The following is a 24,327-nucleotide window of genomic DNA, read 5'->3' on the forward strand; positions in this document are numbered from 1 at the left end:
AGATCTATCACTAGTGTGAGACAAGCATGAATGTTTGTGTGGAAAAGATTAAATTAAACAATGTTGGCAATTTACATTTTAGAGAACTATAAAGAAATCATACTTTGTTGTTCTGAAAGGAGGAAGGGCAATAAACAGATTTAAAATGTATAACTGAAGCAAAATGCTGGAAGCCTAAAAGTGGAAACAACTTTTTGCCTAACTATCCTGGAAAGTCACTGGACATTTTAAGGACAGAAAGAAAAATACTTTCGACTCTGCTCCAGGCTGATTTTATACAGGCTTTATTATGTGCAATATAATTGGTAACTATTTCATGCATATCATTATGTAAACTTACTTTTTAAAATATTTTAATACAGGTTATAGTCAGCAGATTCTAACTTTATATGTTAAATTAGATGCAAAATTGTGATTAGAGGATGTGTGCTGGGCTAAATTTCCTCCACAATTAATATGGAAACAGCAACTGAGAAAGGAGCTACTTACAAAACTAGGTTCTAAAAAGCTTTCTTAACTTCATGCACCATTGTTTATGAAACCAGGAGCAAACATTCAGACACCATTTCCTCACCTTTCTGCTACCCCCACTCATGTCTCAGATTTAGAGCTTCATTCCTAGCTAGTATAAAGCTAGAGCTCTATTTCATCCTGTCTAGGGAATTCCTGCTTCATCCTAGTTAACAAACTGTTAAAATCCTACCATATTATCCTGGCTTAATCAGACATAATTGGAAACTCTTGCCTTATTCAAACTGAGAACAAAGCCCATAGCTGGGCTCTTGGCTGAAACCATCATGGATTATGAAGCTAGGAAAGATCAACTGAACTTTATGCAGGGAAATCAAAGTATTTAAAAGCACTTACAATGCACAATCAATTCACCACCATGTGTATCTTGCTATTTACATTTGAGAACATTTTGTACCAGAGATTAAAACTGCCCCCGCCTCACAGTCAACGAGTTAATGCTATTATTCAGCTTTAATGCTTCAACGTTTTTTCTAGTTTTTCCCATTTTACAAGACTAGCACATACAAGTCATTGCCAAGCCAATCAGGTTTTTCAGACCAAGCCTGTCCAGTTAAAATGTTAACTTTTTCTTCAAACAATAGTTTCTTCAAATTCATGCTGTCCTGTAATTTAAGTCATCTGAAGGAACAACAATGAGAAGACTGCATAGTATAATAATTTTGCATTCTACAAAAAGTCAGAAGTTTAAAATTAAAGTGAAGGTTCTTCATCTAACTGTGTCTGAAAAATAGATATCTAAAATTATTTTTATGGCTTAAGTTTATGGCATCAGAGTTTCACTGAAATATTCATTGCAACATTATCATTGGATGCTGTGCAACTGTTATTCTTATTTTTATTTTTGTAAACCATCCCAAGATGTCTGTGATGGGATGGTATAGAAAAGTTTTAAATAAATGAATAAAATAATAAAATAAGAATAATTAAACATTATGGCTTGCCCCTCCCCATATAAGCTGTATGTTATGCCTGCATTCTCTTTTGTACTGGCACAAACATCAATCAGTTCCCAAGCACATGGTTATTATCCAATGTACTTACCAGTGAAAAAGGCAATTCCACTGTGAGCTAATGTAAACAAATCTCAGAAAACACCTGCAATACTGTATTGCGTTGCTCATTTTCTCCTAACTGTAGTCCTTCTATAAAGGGTTTTTGCTCTGCCTCCATACTGCAAAGAAACAGGTGCAACAGGGAGAAATATATAGTTCTGTAGAACAAGAATATTCAAAAGCAAGGAACTACAAGGACCAATTTTTATCCACTGCAACAGACCTGCAGCTTTGTACCATTTCTGTAGCCTGTGGGTTACAGTGGTTCAACATGCTTGGAAAGTGAACAGCATTAGTAAAACTAGCTATGCAAGACTATTCCCTGCTGCAGTGTTTATAAAACCTACAGTGGCAGCCTGAAAGTAGCAAGCCTTGGCCACCCCAGCCAAGTCATGGCTTTTCTGTTGTGGGCCTTTATCTCTCTCGAACATGTGCAGAAACACTTCATAAGAGAAGAAGCAAATTAAAACTGGGGGAGGGGTGTCACAGATGAGTTCAACTAGATGCATTTGAAAGACATTAAAAAAACATTTTGGCACTCTGGGAGCAAAAAGGGCAAACTATGACTGTGTCCTGGTACCTGTGATAGGAGGAAGAATGAATGACTACCGTGTACAAATAGCCACAACCACTAGGCATAAGGTATGTCTATTCAAGGGGGAGGTGGCAGTAGCTTGTCTCCATTTTTTCTCTTACACAGAGTATAGGCAGCAAACAACACAATATAGGCAGCATTATACAAGAATAAGCCATAATGAATTCAAAGGGCTTAGAACTAAATTTAGATCTAGAATGTAATTTTTAAAATATTTTGTAAACTTTTAAAAATAGTTTTTATTTTCTCCCCTGCTTATGCTGGGACTGAACAGAAATGTGGTCTTACCAAAAGTTATGAAATTCTGAGCCAGTGATAGGCAAACTTTTTGGGCTAAGGGGACATTTAGAAAATTGAGAAAGTGTCTTGGGCACCACCATGAAATGGCTTCCATAAGAAGCATAACAAAAGACAATAATTTGCTTCAAAGACCAACACATTATACAATTCCCTTAAATCCACAGCTTCCAGCACCAACAAATACCAATTTGACAGTAATGCCAGCTGCCAGAAAATGTTTTAAAGATGGGATGGGTCAGGAACTATGGAAGGCACCAACAAAGATGTTGGGGCACTATTTGTCTATTCCCCTACCTTATTATACAAGCAGAAAGTAAAAGTAAAGAACATGTGCCTCATTACTGATCTAACTATTGTCTTGGTTAGTTAAAAATCAGGTTCAGATCAGGCATTAACAATCTATGTATAAGTGCTCTGGAGTTCACTAACACTTGAAGAACTACCACCCATGGGGAGGCACAGTCATGTATACCTATTACCTGATCACTGTCACAAATCCCATCAGGCAACTATCACATTGTAAGACCTTGCAAAGGACCATTGTAATTCTGAACCAATAGCCCTGACTTTGAGGGTGGGGAGTCAAGAGACTTCCCACTCCCCAGCTATGGTTGAGGACTGCAACGAGAAGTACACTGGAGCAATCAGTGAATTAAGTGTGATGGGGAGAAACCCAAAAGGCAAAAATCAGATCCCTTCCAGTTAAAGAACCAAGAATGACCCTGTCAGAATTTGCCTTTCTGGTCATTTGGGTGATTGACTGACTAGACCCAGAATAACTAGCTGAACAAGTTTAAAATGTGTAAAAATAAAAGACATGGTATGGTATAGGCTGCATTAGGATATGTTATGTTGTGGATTTCTGTTTTGTTTTGTTACATGATTTGTTATTTAAGTTTTCTTGTGATAGGATGAGTTAATAACCTAACTCTTCCGACTATGTGACAAAGATGTTTACTAAAACAACACTTCAAAGGCAAAAACACTCTTTCTGGACATGGAAAAGACCCAACCTAGTTTTCTTTTCACAGATATTGGAAACAAGAATGTTCCATTTGGAAGTAAACAATTGACTTTGGTTGGCATAATATCGAAACAGCTGAAATAAAAAGATCTTGGAGTTGTACCGCCAAATATCTTGCCTGCTTCTATTCTGCTGGCCCTAGTTTAAAAAGAAATACAGTGCCAAAGTGACATACATTCTTTTTTTATTGTGTGTTTGCCCAATTTTTCAAAGAACAAGTTTCCTTCAGCGGCTGCCTAGAATATAACAATATTTAAAAACCATTCTTACGTAGATGTCCAATTGCATATAGCATAAAGGTAAAGGTTTCCCCTTGACGTTAAGTCCAGTCATGCCTGACTCTAGGGGTGGTGCTCATCTCCGTTTCCTAGCTGAGGGAGCCAGCGTTTGTCTGTAGACAGTCTCCATGGTCATGTGGCCAGCATGAATAAACACCGAAGTGCATGGAACACTGTTACCTTCCCACCGAAGTGGTCCCTTTTTATCTACTTGCATTTGCATGCTTTTGAATTGCAAGGCTGACAGGAGCTGGGACGGAGCAAGAGGAACCCACCCTGTTGTGCAGATTCGAACCGGCAAACATTCGATCGACCAGCCCAGCAGAACAGCAGTTTAAACCACTGCGCCACCTGCATATAGCATATTATGCCCAAAATACTCCATTCATATCTACAAATTCAACTATGAAGAAACACATTCTATGAACAAAAACATAAACCACCTTCCAACATTAGAAATGCCAAACCACAATTAAACCATCATTCCGGTAGTCTTTATATTCCACTCCCAAAGAGGCATATAATAAGAATCCAGGCTCTTCTCAAAAGTCAGAGCATCACATTTTTCACACACGGTTACTTAGGGTTATCCCTAAACATTCTTTAGAATAACAAGCTACAGTGAAAAGGAAAAACTGATAATGAACAAAGGAACTCCTTCTTCAAGCCTCCTAAAGATATACCACTCAATTCCAAAATCTACTTCAGTTTTCTTAAGAATGTTTTAATTGATGCAATCCATTTGCTCCACACCCATTTCACATCACAAACTATGATTTCTCTCAAAATTATGTTGAACATGCATGACTTTTCCCTGCCATTCCTAATGTTGCTCAAATGTTCACCCACTTTATTGTCTGAAGGCCCTCAGGGTTTTCTACCCACTAAATTATTGTGCACGGGTACTGGATTACTTCAATATTACGGCTGCTGCAACAGGTTGTAAACAGTTCTTAAGTATACCTCTTTCCATTATGCTGGTTAATAAACATTCCAACCTTATTTGTATGTTTATGGTATACATATCTGCCACAAGGATGTGTCAGGAACAGTTACAAAATGCTGTAGTTAAATGTGCAGACTAGGGATTATCACAGTGCAAGAAAGAGAGGGCATGGTAAAATACAAAAAAGTGTCCTCCATATCTAGTCCACTCTTGAACGTAGCCCCACCCTAACCCCCAAAGTCCTGAGCATCTCTTCAAAGCTATTCTGTCTGTCTGGGAAGCTGAACAGCAGCGCTTATCCTGGAGGTGAGGGTGGAAATATACAACAAAGTAAAAGCCTACGCACATGACACGGTTGGCAAACTGTGGATTATTAAACCCATAAAGAGCCAGAGTACATGCTGATTTTGAATATGCAACCACTGCCATGTGAACTTTGCCATAGTGGATTATTTGAGGATTAAAGAACTCTGCTACTAATCAAGAGTCATGCAAGGGGACTTTAAGTCGTGGAAAAACACCAATGGCTGGGTCTGTGTGGAAATGCGGGTCCAGCTCAACTATATGCTAACTCTACCCCTCCCCCCATAAGAAAGAATGAAAAAGAAATTCAGGCTAAAGTCAATAATTAGGATGGCAGACAAAGGAAGAAGCAGGAATGTGAGATCCCACATTTTGTTACCCACCCAAATCACATCAAAATATATAATCACAGGAATAAATGGAAGAAAATTCATTTCAGACCTAAGGTAGAAGTTAGTCATTTAAACCCTCCTAAGTTACAGTTAAGATCACAAAACTGACTAGGCCTTTCCCAAAAAGGGTTCGATATACCTCCTGGAACATGGCAGATGGGAGAAACAAAATAATCGGCAGAGAATTTGTCAGAACACTACAATAATATGATAATATTTGTTTGAAAGAGACTTGATTGTATGAACATAGTGCAGCATTCCTTCAGGGTTATACATCATTTAGTTAGCTAGCAATAAAGAAATGTAAGAAAGGCAGAAGAAGTGGAGAAATAGCATCCTTTTATCTCATTAGAATTAGTAAGAGACTCACAGTAGATGGTGGATCACAAAATAGTTACTTCTTAGATGTACAAATTGAAACTATGGATGGAAATGTTCTTTTTTCTATAAATACTTGTTTCCTTCCCATAAAGGGGAGACTAGTGGCTGATAAGATCTGGAAGGATGTAATATCTCTTCCAAATCAGATAATACAGAAGTCTCAAAATGCATGCATCTTTATTTGTGGGGGCTTTAATGACTATATAGATGCCACCTCAGAGGGGCTTTTGTTTAGAAGATGTTTTTCTAGCAGGTCATACTTCAGAGAGTAAATATAATCTGTAGGGACTAAGATTTTTAGAGTATGAATATCATTATAATCTATATACACTTCACAGAAGTACTGTAGACAAATCTGGAGGTGGTTATACTTAGATGCATAATACAGTGGTGGTGTTATTGACCATTAAACAAGGTACTATTCTCCTAAATACATTTACTACAGAGTAAATAATCTATAGCTTCTGTCTTCAGAATTGAAGTTCTCATATCCCTGTGAAGTAGTTTAGCCTGCGATACAATACCAAAGGTGCTCCATTAAGATTTATGGCTAAACAGATATTTGAAACTAAGTATCTCATCCCTCTGTACCCATTCCACACAGTGAGACTTGCTTCTAAGTAAATATGCAAAGGATTGTACTACATATCACAAACATTTTATGTTTAGAAATGGATTATTTGTTATTTTCACTGGACTTAATATGTTTCCTGTTTCTCTTCAGCATAAGCTGGAAAAAGGATAGAATAGATTTCAGCTGCTTTTTCAACATCTCTTCATTAGCTTTAACATTATTCGGTGTATGTCAAGCACTAATTAGTATTCTGTCAATTATCAACATATAAATACATTGGATACCTGTACTTAACAGGTGAGAGAAATCTAATAAATAAAAATTGTTTTTTAAAATTTATTTATTTAAAGATAGATCCAGAACAGTTGTAATAATGGTGAGGTATAACAGACATATGATGAGGCTGCAGTTACCAGCTTACAAAATGTAGGAAATCTGTATTACTATAGTACAGTAAAGTGATCCTGTCATGCATTTCTAACAGGTCAACTTCAAGTCACATACCCTTTCCCAAAATGTCATCCAAGGTTTTATCATCAAGGTGAATAATACCTTTCAATGGGTTTAAGTAATCCATGTGATAGCTGTTGCTAGAACAATTTTAAGAATTACCTTCACCAAACACAATTTCCCAATAACCTGTTGATTAATCAGTATTTTCAGCATATATATGCTAACTTTCTAATAAATACACCCAGTCCCCCAGTTATGAACATCCAAGTTATAAATTCTACTTATGAATTAGTAAATCTTGCTGCATCCTTGAGGAGCAAGTGCATGTCCATGAGCAGGAGTGGAGTGGAAGGAAAGAAGGCCCAGCAGTAGAATCAAACCCTGAGTCTACAGCACCAGGTCCACCCTCTCCTCCACCAGTCCCATCTCCATCATCATCCAGTTAATGTTAGGCTTAATGTTAGCTCAAGAAGTGCTAACCTTTAATAACCATTTAACTATTTTTTCTTTCTATCTAAACTGTTTAAGAACTATATTGTATATAAACGTAGAGTCTAACTTAAGTACTTGTAGCTATTTTATTATTACAGTATTATTATAATTATAAAATGTTTTATGGTGCTTAAGATGTTTAAGAGCAGGGGTCCCCAACCCCCAGGCCATGGACCAGTATCAGTCCATGGCCTGTTAGGAACCAGGCCATACAGTAAGAGGTAAATGGCAGGCGAGCAAGTGAAACTTCATCTGTATTTGCAGCTGCTCCCCAGTGCTAGCATCAAGGATTATCATTCAGGCCCTTTTGGGTCTTGCGCCTCGAAAGGAGGAGGGAGTGGTGGCGGAGGTGGCAGTGCTGGGCACCAAGTGGCACAGAGAAGCCAGAGAGGGCACATGCGAGAGACAAGAGAACTGGCAAGCAGGTAAGGGCTGGGCTGCAGATCAGGGGGAGGTGGAGCAAGCAAGGCGCAAGGCGCTGAGCAGGCAGGTGTGCCAATTTGAACCTGTGCTGCCGCTGAGAGGCCCTTTTGGCTCGCAAGGATGAGGGAACAGCAGTGGCAGCAGCAGAGCTGGGCAGCAAATGGTGCGGAGAAGCTAGGGAGAGCACATGTGAGTAGCGAGGGAGCCAGGAAGCAGGTAAGGGCAGAGCTGCAGGGCTTCAGGTTGGGGGGGAGCCCCCACTGATTCTGCATTACGGTGAGTTGTATAATTATTTCATTATATATTACAATGCAGTAATAATAATAGGAATAGAGTGCACAATAAATGTAATGTGCTTCAATCATCCCAAAACCATCCCCTCCTCCAGTCCATGGAAAAACTGTTTTCCATAAAACTGGTCCCTGATGCCAGAAAGGTTGGGGACTGCTATTTTAGAATATATGAAAGTGTTTCTGAAGTGTTTTATATTCTTTTTATATATGTGATGCAACTTACATACAAATTTGATTTTAAAATGACCTCAGGAACAGAACTTAATCTGGGAACCAAGAGTTATTCAAGGTTAAATATTTAAACATGGAGGTAGTCCCGCAAATATACATTTTTTCAAATTGTTTTTGGAAAAACAAAGTCTTTAACTAATTAATCAGGATGCACAAGCTAATTACACTCTGACTTAAGGTGAGTTGTACTGCTTCTTGGTAGCTATTACTATAAGCCTTAGTTCTATCATCAGTTTGTACATTCTCTCACTGATATCCTGGCTCGAAAAGTTAATTTGATTGAAAAGTTGAGCTACAAGAGGCCTAGTTAACCAGAGCAAACACTGCTTGAAAATTTCTGGCTCAGGTACTCTATCAACATGGGCAAAGGTATAATATTCAGATAATACGCAATCTCCTGAGAGCATTACTAGCTTCCTCCAGTTCAAAATCTCATTGTACTACAGTATTAATACCCTACAAGGAGCCTTGAAATTGCAAGTGACTTTTCCAAAAACTGCTACAACCCTACTAGATGTCCAGATGCATTTCTTTCATTAGCAGTAAGTTTTTCTGGGTTTATCTGGAAAACAAGTTCCCAGAAACAGCTTTACCACTCATATGTTTATTTCAGGTTAGCTAGTTTAGATACTGAGTTGCCTTTAGTATTTACAATCAAGGAGTTATGCTTTGGGGAATTCCTGATCATTTATCAGAAACAACAGCAAGATTACTCCAGGAAGAATTGTTTGGAGTTCAAGTATTGCTGAGGAGGAATCTCCCTCTTAATCTTTCTTCTAACTGCTTTTAAAACTACTTCTCAAACTGCAATCCTGCTCTTCTGAAGTGTATGCCACACTGCACTGCCACGCCATGTACCTTGTAACACCCTCCTTCTTCATTCCTACAGACCCTTCAGAGTATATTCTTCAATGGCTGTGCTGTTATACATTCTCAGTGAACCCCATTCTCTAGATAACTCTCATCTCATAGTACCTTACATGGGCACTACTTTGATTAAACAAATCCAGTTATGCATGCTTGGTTCTATCGTATTTTTGTTAAAGTGGTAGTTTCTGAGTCACCTCTAAAGGGATCATCCTGTCCTCTGGCAGAGGTGAGCCTGAGTCAAAATGCAAAAAGTTTCTCTAGCACATTTGAGCTAAAATCGCCCCCTTCTCCTTCAAAGTAATTTATGTCTCAGATAGCTTATTACCTACCCATGGAGAAGTATTCTGTATGCATGTTTACAGAAGGAAGCACATTAATACACTAGGCTTGTAGGGGGTTTTGTTTAGAAAAGTAGAATGGCAGGAAAAAATTAAAAGTGAGCAAACAGCATGCAAGGACAGGGTTCCTTTATTTGCAATCACTGCATGGGATGTGGAATTTCAACTTCTTAAACTCACATCCCTCAAAATGCTTGCATGTAGTAATAAATCAGCCTTCCCCGATTTGGCACCCTCCTGATATGTTGGAATGCAACTCCCATGATGGCTGAAGCATGCTGGAAGCTGTAATCCAAAACATCTAGAAGCACCAGGTTGGGAAAGATTTTAGTTTAACTTCTTTGTTGTTTTTGGGCAAATCTTATTCATGGCACTCACTGAATATGTGTTTTCAAGATGTCCTTAGGCTACTAGGTGGACCGGTTAGAACCATTAAGTGCTGTGAATTGCTTGCATCATTACTGAAGAACTCCATCAATTGATCTTTCCAATATGCAGTTAATACTGCTTTTTTTCATGAAACGCCGTATGTAAAAAGAATTTGAAAAAATCCAAAGGATTAGTTAGTGGTTGCTAATCCAGAATTGTCGTATATACAGAAATGTGGCAGTGTCCCTAATATTCTTAAAAAACCCAATTCTCAAAATTGCTCCATGTCAAAATATGTGGAAAGATCATAGTATGTAGGAGACCATGCACATATAAAGATGCACAACATATACATATACAAGTCCTGCTACATGCTTTGAGGAAGGAGAGAGGAACCCACTTTCCCACTTCAAGTTTAATTATTACAGAATATATATGAACCAACCTAAAGTTTCCAGTTTTTCCAAGTTAATATTGCTTACTCCAAAGTTAGGTCACATCACCTAATCATTTAGGAAGAGTTTAGGGATAAGATTTGAAGCAGGAGTTTAGAGGTAACATGTGGCTCATCTCACATCCATACCATAAATACAAATACACTTAATTTGTGGCCAATGAAACCCCATGGCACTTCAGAAAGCACTGGCTGAAACTTCAATTATAATTCTTCTGTAGATATTTTTGTATATTATTCTGTACAATTATATATTTATCTATTTACTCTCAAACTAATATACAACAACCTGTAGCCCAATTAAGGGCTCTCTGGGCAGTGTACATTTATCCACCCTGCTGTTAAAACTTTATGCCAGGTTAAGGAACCATAACAAAAAAATACCACATTTGGTTCGCCATGTTTTATAACTAAACTGTCATCTGATATTATTAAGATATTATTTTTTTAATAATAAGATATTATTATTAAGATATTATTTTTTTCAAACATGTAACTTAATAATGCTTTTAAGAAATAAAAATGGACCAATGAATTGAATATCTTTTGAATTAGATAATTATTAAACATTCTAAAGAAAACTCTAAACAGCTTTTAGGGAAACAACAATCTTTCTTTAGGTCCTATGACTGATAAAATCTTTATCTGTAGGAAACCATCTATATTTAAGTTCAAGAAGAAATGTAGAATACCCTTAATCAAAGCATTTCTGTCAAGTAAGAACTGCATCCAATATATAGGAAACTTACACTTAAGGAAAAGAAAAAACATACAAGAACATGATTTAGCCAAAGTTAAGCATGGTTAAGTTTCCAAGGATCCAATGAATTAAGCATGTGCTTACCTGTCACTTAAAAACAGCTGGACCTAAATGAGCTTAGTTTGAGCTAGATCCTGTTCATATTGCATAGCCCAAACACCGCATTTCTTTGTAAAAATCTTAAGTACATTGTATTTATCTTCTGCTACACCATTATGCCAAGCCTATTCTGGGAGATGGGGTAAGACCTTTACACATAGCAAAAGTTAGAAAAATCTGTTGGATGTCAATTCCATGAAATAAGGTCCTTTGATAACGCATCACTTGCACCCTCTTGTGTTGAACATGCATACCTCATTAATACAAAGAATTTGCTCACAACGTACTTATGCTAGAATTATGCAAGAGCCATATTACTTGTGTTCAAACATCATACTAATCAAAACAACTAGAATTATTACTATAGGCAGTACTGGATATATTAAAATATGGAAGCATTCTATACATAATTTCTGTACAGGCTGCGCAAACAACAATTCTATCAGACTGAAACCCTCATTTCTAATGACTTCAATAGCACCACAGTACAGTTTAATTTCCCTGCTTTGTTGTGCTTGGAAAGATTGTATTCAGCAGTAAAGGCAGTTTGAAAAGGAAATATGTTTTAAGATATCAAGTTATAGATCAGTAAACATACATGCTGATTTCTGTTACTTACACTAACACAGGTTTCCCTGCTATCTTGGGATGCCTTAGGACTTCTGACATTGTCTCTTTTGTTTCTTCCATTCTCTCCACATCGCTGGAATCCACAACAAATATCACTCCATAGGATTCAGCGTAGTAATTCTTCCAGATACCCCGGATTCTCTTTCCCCCTCCCAAGTCAAAGATTGTGACTTCAAACCGGCCTTGCTTAAGATCAATTTTAGAAAAACCAACTGTTGGAGCCACATCCTCAGGGGACTCTAACAAAACATAACATGTATTAAAACACACAGTTGTGATACAGTCTGAATAAGAATTGTTACATTTATATTTATTAATATTCATTTGTATATTTATGTTTAGTATATCCCATTGTGCTAACTCTCTATGATAGATGCCGGACTCCTTAGAAGAAGGTAAGGTGTATTTTAGTTTTGAATTTTAAAATATTTTACTAACATTTTATATTTTTCAACTAGCATTTACTTTTAGAAAACAGTTCCCAGCATTCATTCTGTTGCCTTTACATGTCAAAGAAGAGGCAGGCAAATAGTTGAAATGTCTTCCACTCCAAGATCAAGCTTTTACAGAGGGCAATGTGCTTTAATATATCACTGCCCATATCTAAGCTAGATTTGAAAAGGCAAAGGAAGGAAAGTAATGCATCAGCTTTGGGCTAAGGGAGAAAATGCAGGGCTTTCAGACAAGAAAAGAGGAAGAGCTGAAACCCCTTTGAAATCACTCATTTCAAAGACATATTATTGGTTCTTTCATAAAAGCCACATTATAAGTACAACATGGACTGAGAAAAATCATGTTGAAATTTAAGACCACAGTTACTATATTTGTGCATTTCAATGCTGGGGACACAGAACACAAAGAAAATGTATGATGGTTCAACCTAGTATGAATTCTGACCCAATGGATTGCAGTCTATTCTTTTTAGCATTTAAAACAATGCTGTGCATTTCTAAGCATATTACAAAATTCTATAGTAAAATAATTGAAACGTCATGCTAATTATATCTAGCTTACAGGCAAATCAATGTTATTGTACAGAATATCTGAAAAATCTAAGTAGCATACCTGTAACTTGGTGCTTTTGAAGGATAAGCACCATAAACAACTAGAGGGAAAATGATTAACTCCTAATTGAAAAGACTTTGTTCACTTGACTTAATATTCCTTAAAGAATTCAATGCGGACTAAAAATAAGTAACAATATTCATTACCAACCATCCACCTGAAAGAGCTGAGCTGAGAATAATTGGAACATGAATATTATCCAAAGAGGCACGTACAAAGTGCTTTTACAGTCAGACTACCAGGGGTAGTCATTTTCTCTTCTCATGTAGCTTAGATTTAATGTAACATTGCCCCAGAAGGTCTAATTCTAAGGTTGGTCTAACCACTAGAGGTGTCTTTTCAAAATACATGGGGAGCTGCTGAAATGGGAAAAGTGAAAATCCCTTGTGTATATGAGCCTTTTGAATTTCAAATACAACAGGTTTATCCAATTCAGAGCTTGGGTGCATCTGCAGCACTGTTTTACTGAAGCTGGAAGATGGAAATATGATGCTAAAGGGAATCTTTACGGCTGAGGAGATAAATGTGAACTGGCAAACTGTCATACCTTCCCAATTATAAATGGTAATATAAAATATTATTAGAATCGCATTTTGTTATATACATACAATTTCCTTTGAACTTTTTCCTAATTATAGCTTGAGTCAATATCATAAAAGATATGATATTGATTTTTATGTAAAATTTACTGATGGCATGCTCATTGCTGTGTTTTGGTGAACTGGTGTTGCTGCACATGCAAAAGGAGAGGAGGAGAGGAACAACTGATTTTCTGTCCTATATAAAAAAGGTATCCTATAATGAAATGCCTCATTAACCTGAAAATGTATTTCATATTATAGCAATAACTAAACATATTTATATCAGCAATTCCATAAAAGCCTTAAACACCCATCAAAGAGGCTTGCCTTCTGTGTGCGTGTGGGGGGAGGGAGGAGAGGGCTTACACTGCTATAGCATTCTTGATTTCCTCTGTAAGGACAGTTCTTTAAGGAACCATGTACTAGTTCAGATGCAATTCCACAACTATAGGGTTTAGTCTGCCTGAAAAGGCTTTATTTCTCTGCCATGCGAGGAAAAACATGCAAGGAGGCATGTGCTTAAGCATGTCTGACACTGAAAAGCAGCAAAATCCTTATGGCAGCTTCCAAAGTGCCCCTATGCCTTTGCTGTTTGTGTTGCTACAGCAGGACCCAGTCTGGCACAACAGGAAGGTATTGCTTCATAAAGCAACCCCAGGATAAACCATTCCTGCAAATTTTATTTCCAGAAACAAACAGGAACTCTACAAACATGAACTCTACTAACCTGTTCTATACCATAAATGAATGTTTAATTTAGGTGTTGCTTTCAGAAGTACTACCTGTTTCCAAGATTTGAAGGCTATCTAGATGCTTTAAGATGGGATGCATTCAAAATTGTGTCATGTTTAAATATTAAAGGCACATCTTTTAATACTTGATAAGAAAATTTCTGCAAGAATTATTGGATAAGATTAAAGAGATTACTTACCTCCTTGGATTCCTTTCACTGTTGCAGTTTTTCCAGCATTATCAAGACCCACCATGATTAATGTCACTTTCCTTTGAATTACAGAAAGAGAGTATTTTCAGGCTTTTTTCCTGAAACAAATTTTTATCTTCTTTCCTTCTTTATTAAAAAAAAACTTTAACTGTATGCTTGTATTTCATCAAGTTCCAATTATAGTACCCTCTATATAATAAGGCAACTACAATTTAAAAAAAGGCTTGACAAGTACCCATACCAAATGGCTTACAAAAGATTCATACAAAAGGAAACATAGAAAGGAAGCAAAACAGACAGGGTACAGACAGAGGCATAATATGCTACTCAGAAAGCTTTAGCTTGGGACAGTATGAAAATGAAATTAATTATAATTATAGCTAATGTACAGTAGGATATTGGCACAAAGGGATGTTCCAAAGGCTTCCTGGAAAAGGTGATCTGAAGAGACATGAACTAAGAACAGAACCAAACATTAAGTTGATCAAAACTCATTTAAAAAATATTTTAAAAATATAAATAAGCACAAGAAACACCAATAGGGCAGTTGGCGATGTCCAATACCAGTATCATATATTCATCAACTCAGTTTCTGTGAAGATACCAAACAATAACTGCCCAGAAAGTTTCAGTCATGAGGTAGTATAGAAATGAAATATAACACAATATAACACTCATCCACGGGGGGGGGGGGGGGACCACAGAAAAGAGACCCTCCTTTCACTACGGTACCATGTCCAGTGCCAAGAAGGGCACCCTCATCCCCATGTCAAATCTATTGATGGACTTCTCTTAGCAGTACAGCACCAGGGGAAAAAACTCTTCCTCAGCTGTTGTCTCCAAACAGTCCAGGAAACAGCACACACAGCATCATACCAAATTGAGCAATATCTCCCTTACAAAAGTTCCTAAAGTTAGGACTGTGGTAATGCAGGTGCAAGTAGCCAAGTCCTGAATGCAAACACAGAACATTTTGTAGTGTTATAAAGGTAGAAGCAAGATGACATAGCAACAAACTAAACTGAAGATGGGAGGGGGAAGAGAAAGACAGAGAGTAAAGGCAGAAGTCAAAGAGAAAACAAGTTTTCAAGCTTTGTGCACAGGTTAGAGGGTGATGTTGACAATGGGTGAGAAAAGTAAATAAGGAGGACCTAAAACAGCTAGGAAGAAAAATCAGTAAAGCACCTGCAGATACAGAATTGTGTAAATAATAAAAGTTCTAGTATAGGGCAGCAGAGGTGTTATCCCACTGTTATCCTTGTACAAATGATGCTGAATGATATTAATTAGGGACAATGCATACAGAACACACTGAATGTGCAAAGAAAGTGTATCCCTATTCCAAGTTTCAGCGAGTCAGCCATGCCCACTTCCAGGATACTGCATTCCATTTCCTGCCTCCTACATTTCCACTCTGCCAAACACTCAAGCCACTGAGCATACTTAGTCATGTTTAGACTGGGGAGTGGTTTATCCCTTAGAATTTCTTCCCTCTAAGAATTTATTTGTACTTTGTAAAACTAAAGGTTTCTCCAAGCCTCCCAATTCCTCTCTTGTGGTGCCATTCGAGCAACAGAAGGCACCTTACTTTTGAGAATTCAGTTCATTACATGGGATAGAAGATACTGGAAGACAGACCAAGTACAAAGCCCTAGGAACCCAACAGGAGACAAGAAAGCAAAGAGCATCACATCCTTCTTGAAACATGACTGGATAGGAAGGAAGAGGGCATATTTTATATTATTTTAAGGAAGTTTATTTATGGATGTGAGCCGCCCCGAGGCATCAGCGAATGGAGCGGCATAGAAGTCTCCTAAATAAATAAATAAAATAATCACAGAAACTTGGGACATAAAACAAGCAGAAGAGTGATGGGTTGTATCAAAGGTAGTTGAAAGGACAGAGATGATGGGGACTGAACAAAGGACTCCAGATTTGACGGTGAGGTATGCAATTATTTTCTTGACAACAGTTTCAATGGACTGCAGGCAGCAAAAGCCAGAAAAGATAGGAAACGAGTGGTATACTTTTAGTGCTGAAAACAAGAGCAAAGAAGAATAATTGACAATGTAGTAGAGAAGGTAGATAATGGCAGGAGATGGCAATTAGCTGTAAGAAGAGGAGATCAGGGGAGCATGGTGGGGGTTAAATTAGTGTAATAGGCCATTCAGCTCACCAAAGATGAAAAAAGAATGGAGTAAGAAGGGAAAATTAAGGTCAATGCAAATATTCTGATTTGGATAGAGAAGGCAAAACCTTAGCACAGGGGTGTTAAACAATGTAGAGCTGTGGACACCAATGTATCCAGGAAATGTTCCATGTTGCCCATCAACAGAAATCAGATGAAAATCACACAACTAATGCCTCTCAGGGTATTTTTAGACAACAGCATAGAAGTACTGTGATGAAAGGCAATAGCATCTGTACTTTGTTTTCCAGAACTGGTAGAATTGACATTCATTTACTGAGGTATATTTGATTTTATATTGTTTTAAATCTTCGTTTTAAGAGGCATTGTACGCCACCGTGAAAAGCAACACAGAAGAGTTAAACAGAACAGAACTAACAAACAAATATGAGCAAAGAAATACGAGTTTCTTTTCCCATTACAATTCTAAAAGTAACTCAAATTGGAAAACATTTTCAAATGAATCAGTTTGGTTTTAGTTGTATTTGCAAACATTCAATTGACTGCTTCCTTCTTCACTGAGCTGGAGCAAATAGGCTTTAGCCCTAGACAACAGAGCCTCCGATGTAGCATGCCCTTAGCATGTGTATGTAAAGCACTTTAAAGCAAACAAGGACAACATATATTAAAAAGATAGTATATGGAAAAATTGATTGTAGAAAGTCAACTTTCCATCCACAGTACTCCCCTGCTTGAAGCTCCATATTTTGTTTTGAGGATGTCAATCTGCATTTGAATCTCATTCCTTCAATTAACTGTAGCAACCGAAATTGATTTGTTCTTATTTCCTCGGGTTAAATGTCTCCAGCTTTTCCTGAAACCAAGACTGGACTTGATGGCCACAAGGTACAGTGGGTTGTGAGCCATATTTGTGTCAGTATGGCTTAGTGACATCTGAATTCAGTGCAGATGATTTAGCATGGTTTGTTAATCAGGTGGAAGTCGCCAAGGTAATCCATGGCTTACTGTTAGGTTATTAAGGATAGCTTTTCTTCAGGATGGCTTGAGGTAATGTCTGAACCTGTCACAATGATTGGTCTCCCCAGTACCAGGCAACACTTGCAACCACCAGGCAACACTTGCAAAAAGCTGGCCATTCCTTGTGTTTCCACCCCAGTACATATATAGAAATGACACTTGGAAAGTTCTGAACATGTTTGTAACACTTTTCTTCCGCTGCTACAAAAGTATGCAAATGTATTCAAAATTTATCTTTTGACCTCCAGCCCCAGCCCTAGCACTTCTCAGCTGCACAAACTCACATATTTGTTGTGTACAGCCTGCAGCATAATATTCATCTTGTCAATTTCCTTGTAAATTACCTATTCCACTTTGAGGACTTCCACTGACAGCTTTCAGAGTTCATTATCCATGTAGGTATCCATGTTTAACTGCGAGCATCAGAAAAAGTACACTCTCAAATGACGGGGGGGGGGGCATTTTTGCATCAAATATATCCATACTCCTGCTGTAATTCCATCCACCCACCCCAAGAGCTCCATGCTCTCAGCTGCTGCTTTTAAAATTCAGAAGAACTGAAATGGGGGAGAAAGTTTACAAGTGTCAGTTCAAGGAGAGCGAAGCTTTTCACATAGTGCCCCACAACATCCTGATAAGCAAATTAGCAAAGAGTGGACTAGACAGAAAAATTATTAGGTGGATCCAAACTTGGCTGTTAAATCAGACACAAAGAGTGTTCATCAATGGCACATTCTCTGGGGGTGCCACAGAGTTCAGTCCTAGGCCCAGTGCTCTTAAGCAACTGTATTAATGATTTAGATGAGGACATACAAGGAAAGATAACCAAATTTTCAGGAGATACAAAACTAGGTGAAATAGAAAAAGCCCAGGGTGATCTTGATAAACTTGAATACCAGGCTAAAAGCCACAGAATTAGATTCAATAGGGACAAATGCCAAGTCCTTCACCTAGGAAAAAGAAACCAAATGTGTTTATACAAGATGGGGAATATGTGGCTCAACAAAACTGAAAGAAAAACCATGGAGTTACTGTGGACAACAGGCTAAATATGAGCCAACAATGCAATGAAGCCATAAAAAGGGCAAATTATTTTAGGATATATTAACACAAGTATTACTTCCAAATCACAAGCAGTAGTTCCCCAATACTCCTCACCAGTCAGACGTCATCTGGAATACTGTGTCCAGTTCTGGGCACCAATATTTAAGAAAGAGGCAGAAAAACTAGAAAGAGTCCAGAGGACAGCAACAAAAATGGTCCAGGGTTTGCAAACACTGTCCTATGAGGAGATACTGAGAGAATTGGGCATGTTCAGCCTTGAGAAGAGGACTGAGAAGGGACATGATATCCCTCTAGAAGTACCTCAAAGGCTGCCACAAAGAGCTAAGGTCAAGATCTCTTCTTGCGGATACCAGAGTATAGGACACAGAATGATCAATTCAAGTTGCAACAACCCAGATTCAGGCTAGTTATCAGGAAAAGTGTCAGAGCAATATGACAGCTGAACCAGTTGCCTAGAGAGTTTGTGGTCTCTCCCACATGGGATAAAGTAAATTGGTGACCTGAAACAGCAGGGGGTTGGACCCAATGGCTTTCTTGGCCCCTTCCAAGTCTACTATTGAGAGGATGCAATGGACAAGTGATATTTCAAGACATACAAAGATCATACAAATAATTGTATGCACTTGTTCATGACAGAAAAATAAAAATTAAAAAACCAAACCTATTGGCATCCTTCTCAAACCACAATAGGAAACCAGAAAAGTTTCTTTCTGTAGAGATGAGGATACATGGTGCTGTGCAGCAAAGGCCCAAGATATACATAGTGGAAGCAGACAGATGGAATAAAGAGGAAACAAGCCACCTCAAGCTGCAGAATGCTCTATCACTCGTTGGGAGTAATGTGGGTTAGTAAGCAAGCAATCATGGATTATTTCCAGTTTATTTGATTTCCTATGATGTGTATCCTTGCCTATAAAGAAGAAAGCTGCTTTGTACAATGTTTAGATATTTCTATTTCTCTGAATGAGCTGAAGCTTTAGGGAAAGGTAGCAAGGAAGCTCTCAATATTGCATAAAGTTGAAGGAATATTCATCTTTTGCCGAAAAGCTTATCTGCACTTTTTGACTACCAAAAACAATTTAAAACAGTAAATGTGCTTGCATTACTTGGAGAATATAGAGAGGTTCTACCAATTCTCCATATTAAAGTATGGTTACACCTTCTGTGCTAAGATGGCTTTTAACTATCTGTTCCCCCATCTGCTTATTTAGCTTGCTCAATAATGCTCCCTGCAAATACTAAGAGGCCCTTTTTTTTATTAATACATGGAATATTCTACCATTTTCTCCGGTAAAGAACCTAAGGCAGTTCTCATGGTTCTTACCTATTTTGTTCTTACAACATCCTGGAGAAGTACGCTAGACTCACATCAAGCCCTAATTAAAGAAAGTAAGGCTTGGGAACCTTGATCTTCACATATGAACGATTCTAATACAGTATCAGTTTGGCCAAAGAGGATTTTTCAAAAATGGCAAATAAAAACACAAACAGGGATTCCACCAATATAAACTTCTTATGCATATCTCCTTCTTTTTGAGAAAGTAGGAATACTTTTTTAAAGTATTTTTTCTATTTAAAGGTATGTAAATTCAAAACCATGCATGAGTTTGCCTTGTTTTTTTAAAATCATTCAATCCACAGGAAAATGATTAAGCTAATATATTTATGTGAGCTAATAGTTTTTCTGACTCCATTGCCACGTGCTGGGCATCTGTCACCTAAAAATACAGTTTCAACAAATCTCAGAATAAGGAAAGAATAGTTCTAAATATCACTGATTTTAATTATATGAATTAATAAATGAAGCCTGCGCAACACATTATATATTTCAATTCAATGTTATCTCCTGAGCAACAGTTTATTTCATAAAATTTGGCACTGGACAGCATGGATTTTAGGCAAACCACTGCAGAAACTGTATTAAAACAAAAATAAAACCGTATTTTATTTTAGATCAGTTGCCAACAAAAACAGATGGATACAGGTGAGGATTGGTATGGGCTCGGTAAAATAGGAAAGCTAGCATGTTGACATAATTAAAAAAAACATTCTGAAGAATGATGTATCTTTTTCTACTAGTTCTTCCATTTCAACAAGTTATACCACCTTTCTGCTAACACATGAGAGCCTTCTCCTCTTCCTGCCTTGTAGACAACCCAAAAGTAATAGTGCTGGCAGCTTGCTGAGGTCAGAAAAATGAATTCAGAGAGGGAAAAATAGGGATTTCAGTGGGTAGGGAGGACAAGAGACTGGAGAAGACATGATACAAACTATCCTGATGCTTCTCCATCCTCCTTTCGTCATCTAAAGTGTTAAGGATAGATAAAAAAGCCCCTTTAGCAAAAACTGCAGGGTGGAGGTACAGGGAAGAAGATCACTTCGGCATCTCTTCCCAAAGGGAAGATCATTTTTGCATCACTTCCCATCTTGCATTGGATGAAAAGTATGTATCTTGCAGGACTCAGCTGCACACATGCAGCACACACAAAAATGTCCTAAAACTGCCATCTTTCCCTAACTAGTCTTGATGGCTAAGGAATGCTGCCAAAATTAATTTGCCAGGGCAATTTCTAGCTGCCTTTGGTTTATAGAACTGTATACTATGAACAGGAGTATACACACCTTTGAAATATTTACAACACAAACCTAAGAAGAAAGTTCATCTTACTAGCTTACTCCTATTTACATGTATAAGATTGCAGCATAAGGAAATATTTTCTTCAACCTGGTGCTCTCCAAATATTTTGGACTTCTACTGCCATCCACACCAGCTATCATAATGCATAGACAGGAATTCTGGGAGTTACAGTCCAAATCATCTGGAAGGTACCAGACTGGGGAAGACAGGCATTTGCACAGAATAATAAATCAGAGTTTTGAACCTTGACTTATCATCCATAAGCAGCATGCTAGTAAATACTGCCCCATTACTCTCACTTGGCTCCTCCACCAGTATAATCAACTTATGAAATATTAAACACATTAGGAGGAAAAGTTAGTATGTCCACACCTGGATTTGGGGATTTTTGCCCTCAGACAAGCCAAAAATCATACATCAGTGACAAAATTAAACTTCAGATTTTGGTTTGTTAAGAAACAACAAGCCAGGAAACCCAGGTCAGCTAAACAAACCCTTCCTGGTAATTTTCTGCTTAGTTTTCTGGCAGAAACCAACAGTCAGCTTGTGAAGATAAACCAGGATTCTTCAGAACCCTGACAAGGCATTCTATGCAAGCTGTGCTGAGTAACTGTGGAGCTTAGTTACACTGGATCTCTGTCACAGGGCCAGCAACGTAAGAGGAAGTGAAGAAAAATCTGACACAGAATCAGTTTAGTACTGCTTGTACTTTCTACATTTCATTTTCCCCCTCTGAGTTGCATTTTATCAATCATTTTTATTCATTTTTTCCTAAGCCAGAGGCAGATGAACCTTCATGCATCTGAAGAAATTGACTGTAGCCCATGTGATCTTACGCTACAATAGAGTTAACATGTTTTACTTTAGATAATTTACTTTGGTCTGATCTTTTGTAAAAGGCAAATGGCCTGACAGCTATACACATTTAACCTTTTTGACACCTCTTGTGCACAGTGCTATCTTTAGACCAATTATTTAAAAAGTTTCTTCCACATATCTAGAGTTTTTTGTTTCCTTTTTTACCTGACAGGTTCGCGCCACTGCTTTAGCCAGTTGCAGCAATTGGCCATCAGACTATACATCTCTAGCCATACAGAACAGCAAGTCAATTTACAAACGCAGCTTGAAGACAGATTCTGGAGTTCCAGTCAAAGATACAGCTCAGTGAAATAGATCAACTCAGATGCTGTTTTACTGTTAAAATAATGGGACAGAATAAAGAATACAGTTAATAAGCAATTGCTGCCAAACGTTATTCTTTCAGTACAAGCTTAATGAAGAGTTCCTGCTGTAAAGCTGGCCACTAAATATAGTATGTGTTACAATATCTTTTTATTTCACAGAGATGCATGGTCACCACATTGAAAAATGCTACTGTGCTGGAAATACAATGTAGAAAAAGTATAGCACTGTATCTTTCATGTGGGTTAGACACACATTTCTGTACCGCAATGAGGAGAGGCACACTAGATCTCACGGTCTCACAAAGGATTTACAGAAAGTGAAGATAAAATGTTCTCTGAATACCTACTTTGTGGATCCTGAACTTAACAGAGGCAGAGAGATGCACAGGATTTCTATTTTGGCTAGGAGATTTTATACCACTACGCTTCCAGAAAACACAAGATCGGACAGTTTAATGAATGTGTTTCTGTCAGTCTATGTTATTTCAGATTTGTATCTTGGCACACAACAAATGCAAGATCATAGAATGGTCTGCAAATGTTATACAAGGATTCGATGGAAATTCCCCAAGTTCAAGTAGAATCACCTTCCATGAGCAAAGCCCTTACACCAGCCTTCCCTAATCCACCGTCCTCCAATGTTTTTAGCTACAACTCTGAAGAATTCCTGGGTACAGGCTATTCTGCCTGAGATAATGGGAGTTAAAATTCAAAACATCTGGAGGGGTCAGCTTGAGGAAGGTTGCCTTCAGCCCAAAAAGGCAAACCCTGGATCAACCCGGGATGCCTATCCCCTCTTCACACAAAAATTCTCACAATAAACCTTGTGAGAGAGATAAGACTGTGTAGTACTGGTCCAAGGTAGGCCCAGCTTTGTGACTAGGTGGAAGCTTGAACCCAGGACTCGCTGGTCTAAGCCCATTATTCTTTCCATAGGACAACACTAACTTCTTATCAACATTACTATAACGTACTAAAAGCGTGCGTGCCGGCTCCAGAGTAAGCCGGATCTGAGCCACTCAAGGAGCAACTTCCCGCGAAATGCATAAGGGGCTCCTCTCTTACCAGCGCTTTCTCTTACCAGATCGGGGGACATAAACGCGCGAAGCTGGGTCCCAGTCACAGCCTACGGCCAACAGCAGCGGCCCAGGAACTCTCGTCCCCCACATCACCGCTAAGCCGAGAGAGGCCTGCCTACTTTCCCTCGAGTCGCCACGCAACCACCACAGCAACGCCCCTGACCTTCCTCTCGCCGCACCCCTTGCCCCCCGGACAAACCACGAATTCCCAGACCGACCCCTCCAGCCACCAAACCACGTGACAGTGTTCTTTTCTCCCGCTGTTTCCCCTCTTCACGTGACGCTGTCGGAGCTCGCTTATTGGTCGGCTCTCCATACAGTGCGATAACAACGGGGCGCAGTAAGGACGCGTAACCAAGCTAGTTTCCAATGGTTACAAAAGAGCGAAAGAAAGGCGTGAGGGGGAGAACCCGGAAATAAAATAGCCAATGAGAAGCGGCAGGTGGCTTGATTGATGGACATATGTCAACCATACTTTCCTCGGGAGGTGGGGGAATAGGTTTCGAGGGTGAGCTAAGTGAGTTAAGCGTGGAGTTCTTGTTTGAGGCGGCGCGTTTTTCTTTGTGCGTGGCCAGCGAGAAGACATCGCTGTTCGTAAGGCTGAGAGTGCTGTACCGCGGGAGTTCGCGCCGGTCTCATGTTTCGGCACTGCTTGGCTGCGGCAAAACCCCCCTCCCCCCCATTCCTTGGGAAGGCTCATGCGCACCAGTCCCGGGCACAACCGCATCCCCTGACGCTCTCCTAAGGAATGTGTCCCGCTCACCTTGGATAGCCTTTTGTCTGCGGCATGCAGTTCCTTGGCTTCCTCCCCGCGC

The 24,327-nt window shown here is 38.6% G+C and overlaps 1 protein-coding gene across 2 annotated transcripts in view; it reads right to left on the minus strand.

Moving 5' to 3' along the window:
• Positions 1-23,735, minus strand: part of ARL13B (ADP ribosylation factor like GTPase 13B) — a 52,883-nt gene extending 29,148 nt beyond the window's left edge. For both annotated transcript variants that reach the window (XM_044441644.1, XM_044441645.1), the window contains exons 1-4: positions 23,515-23,735; positions 22,273-22,443; positions 14,369-14,439; positions 11,781-12,030 (exon numbers count right to left, since the gene is read on the minus strand). In XM_044441644.1, coding sequence (XP_044297579.1) covers positions 11,781-12,030; positions 14,369-14,439; positions 22,273-22,331 — 380 coding nt within the window. In that variant the 5' untranslated portion in view covers positions 22,332-22,443; positions 23,515-23,735. The remainder of the gene's footprint in view (positions 1-11,780; positions 12,031-14,368; positions 14,440-22,272; positions 22,444-23,514) is intronic.
• Positions 23,736-24,327: the final 592 nt, after the last annotated feature.

Source organism: Varanus komodoensis, unplaced genomic scaffold, assembly GCF_004798865.1.
Source record: "Varanus komodoensis strain SLA01 unplaced genomic scaffold, ASM479886v1 scaffold4, whole genome shotgun sequence".
NCBI lineage: Eukaryota > Metazoa > Chordata > Lepidosauria > Squamata > Varanidae > Varanus > Varanus komodoensis.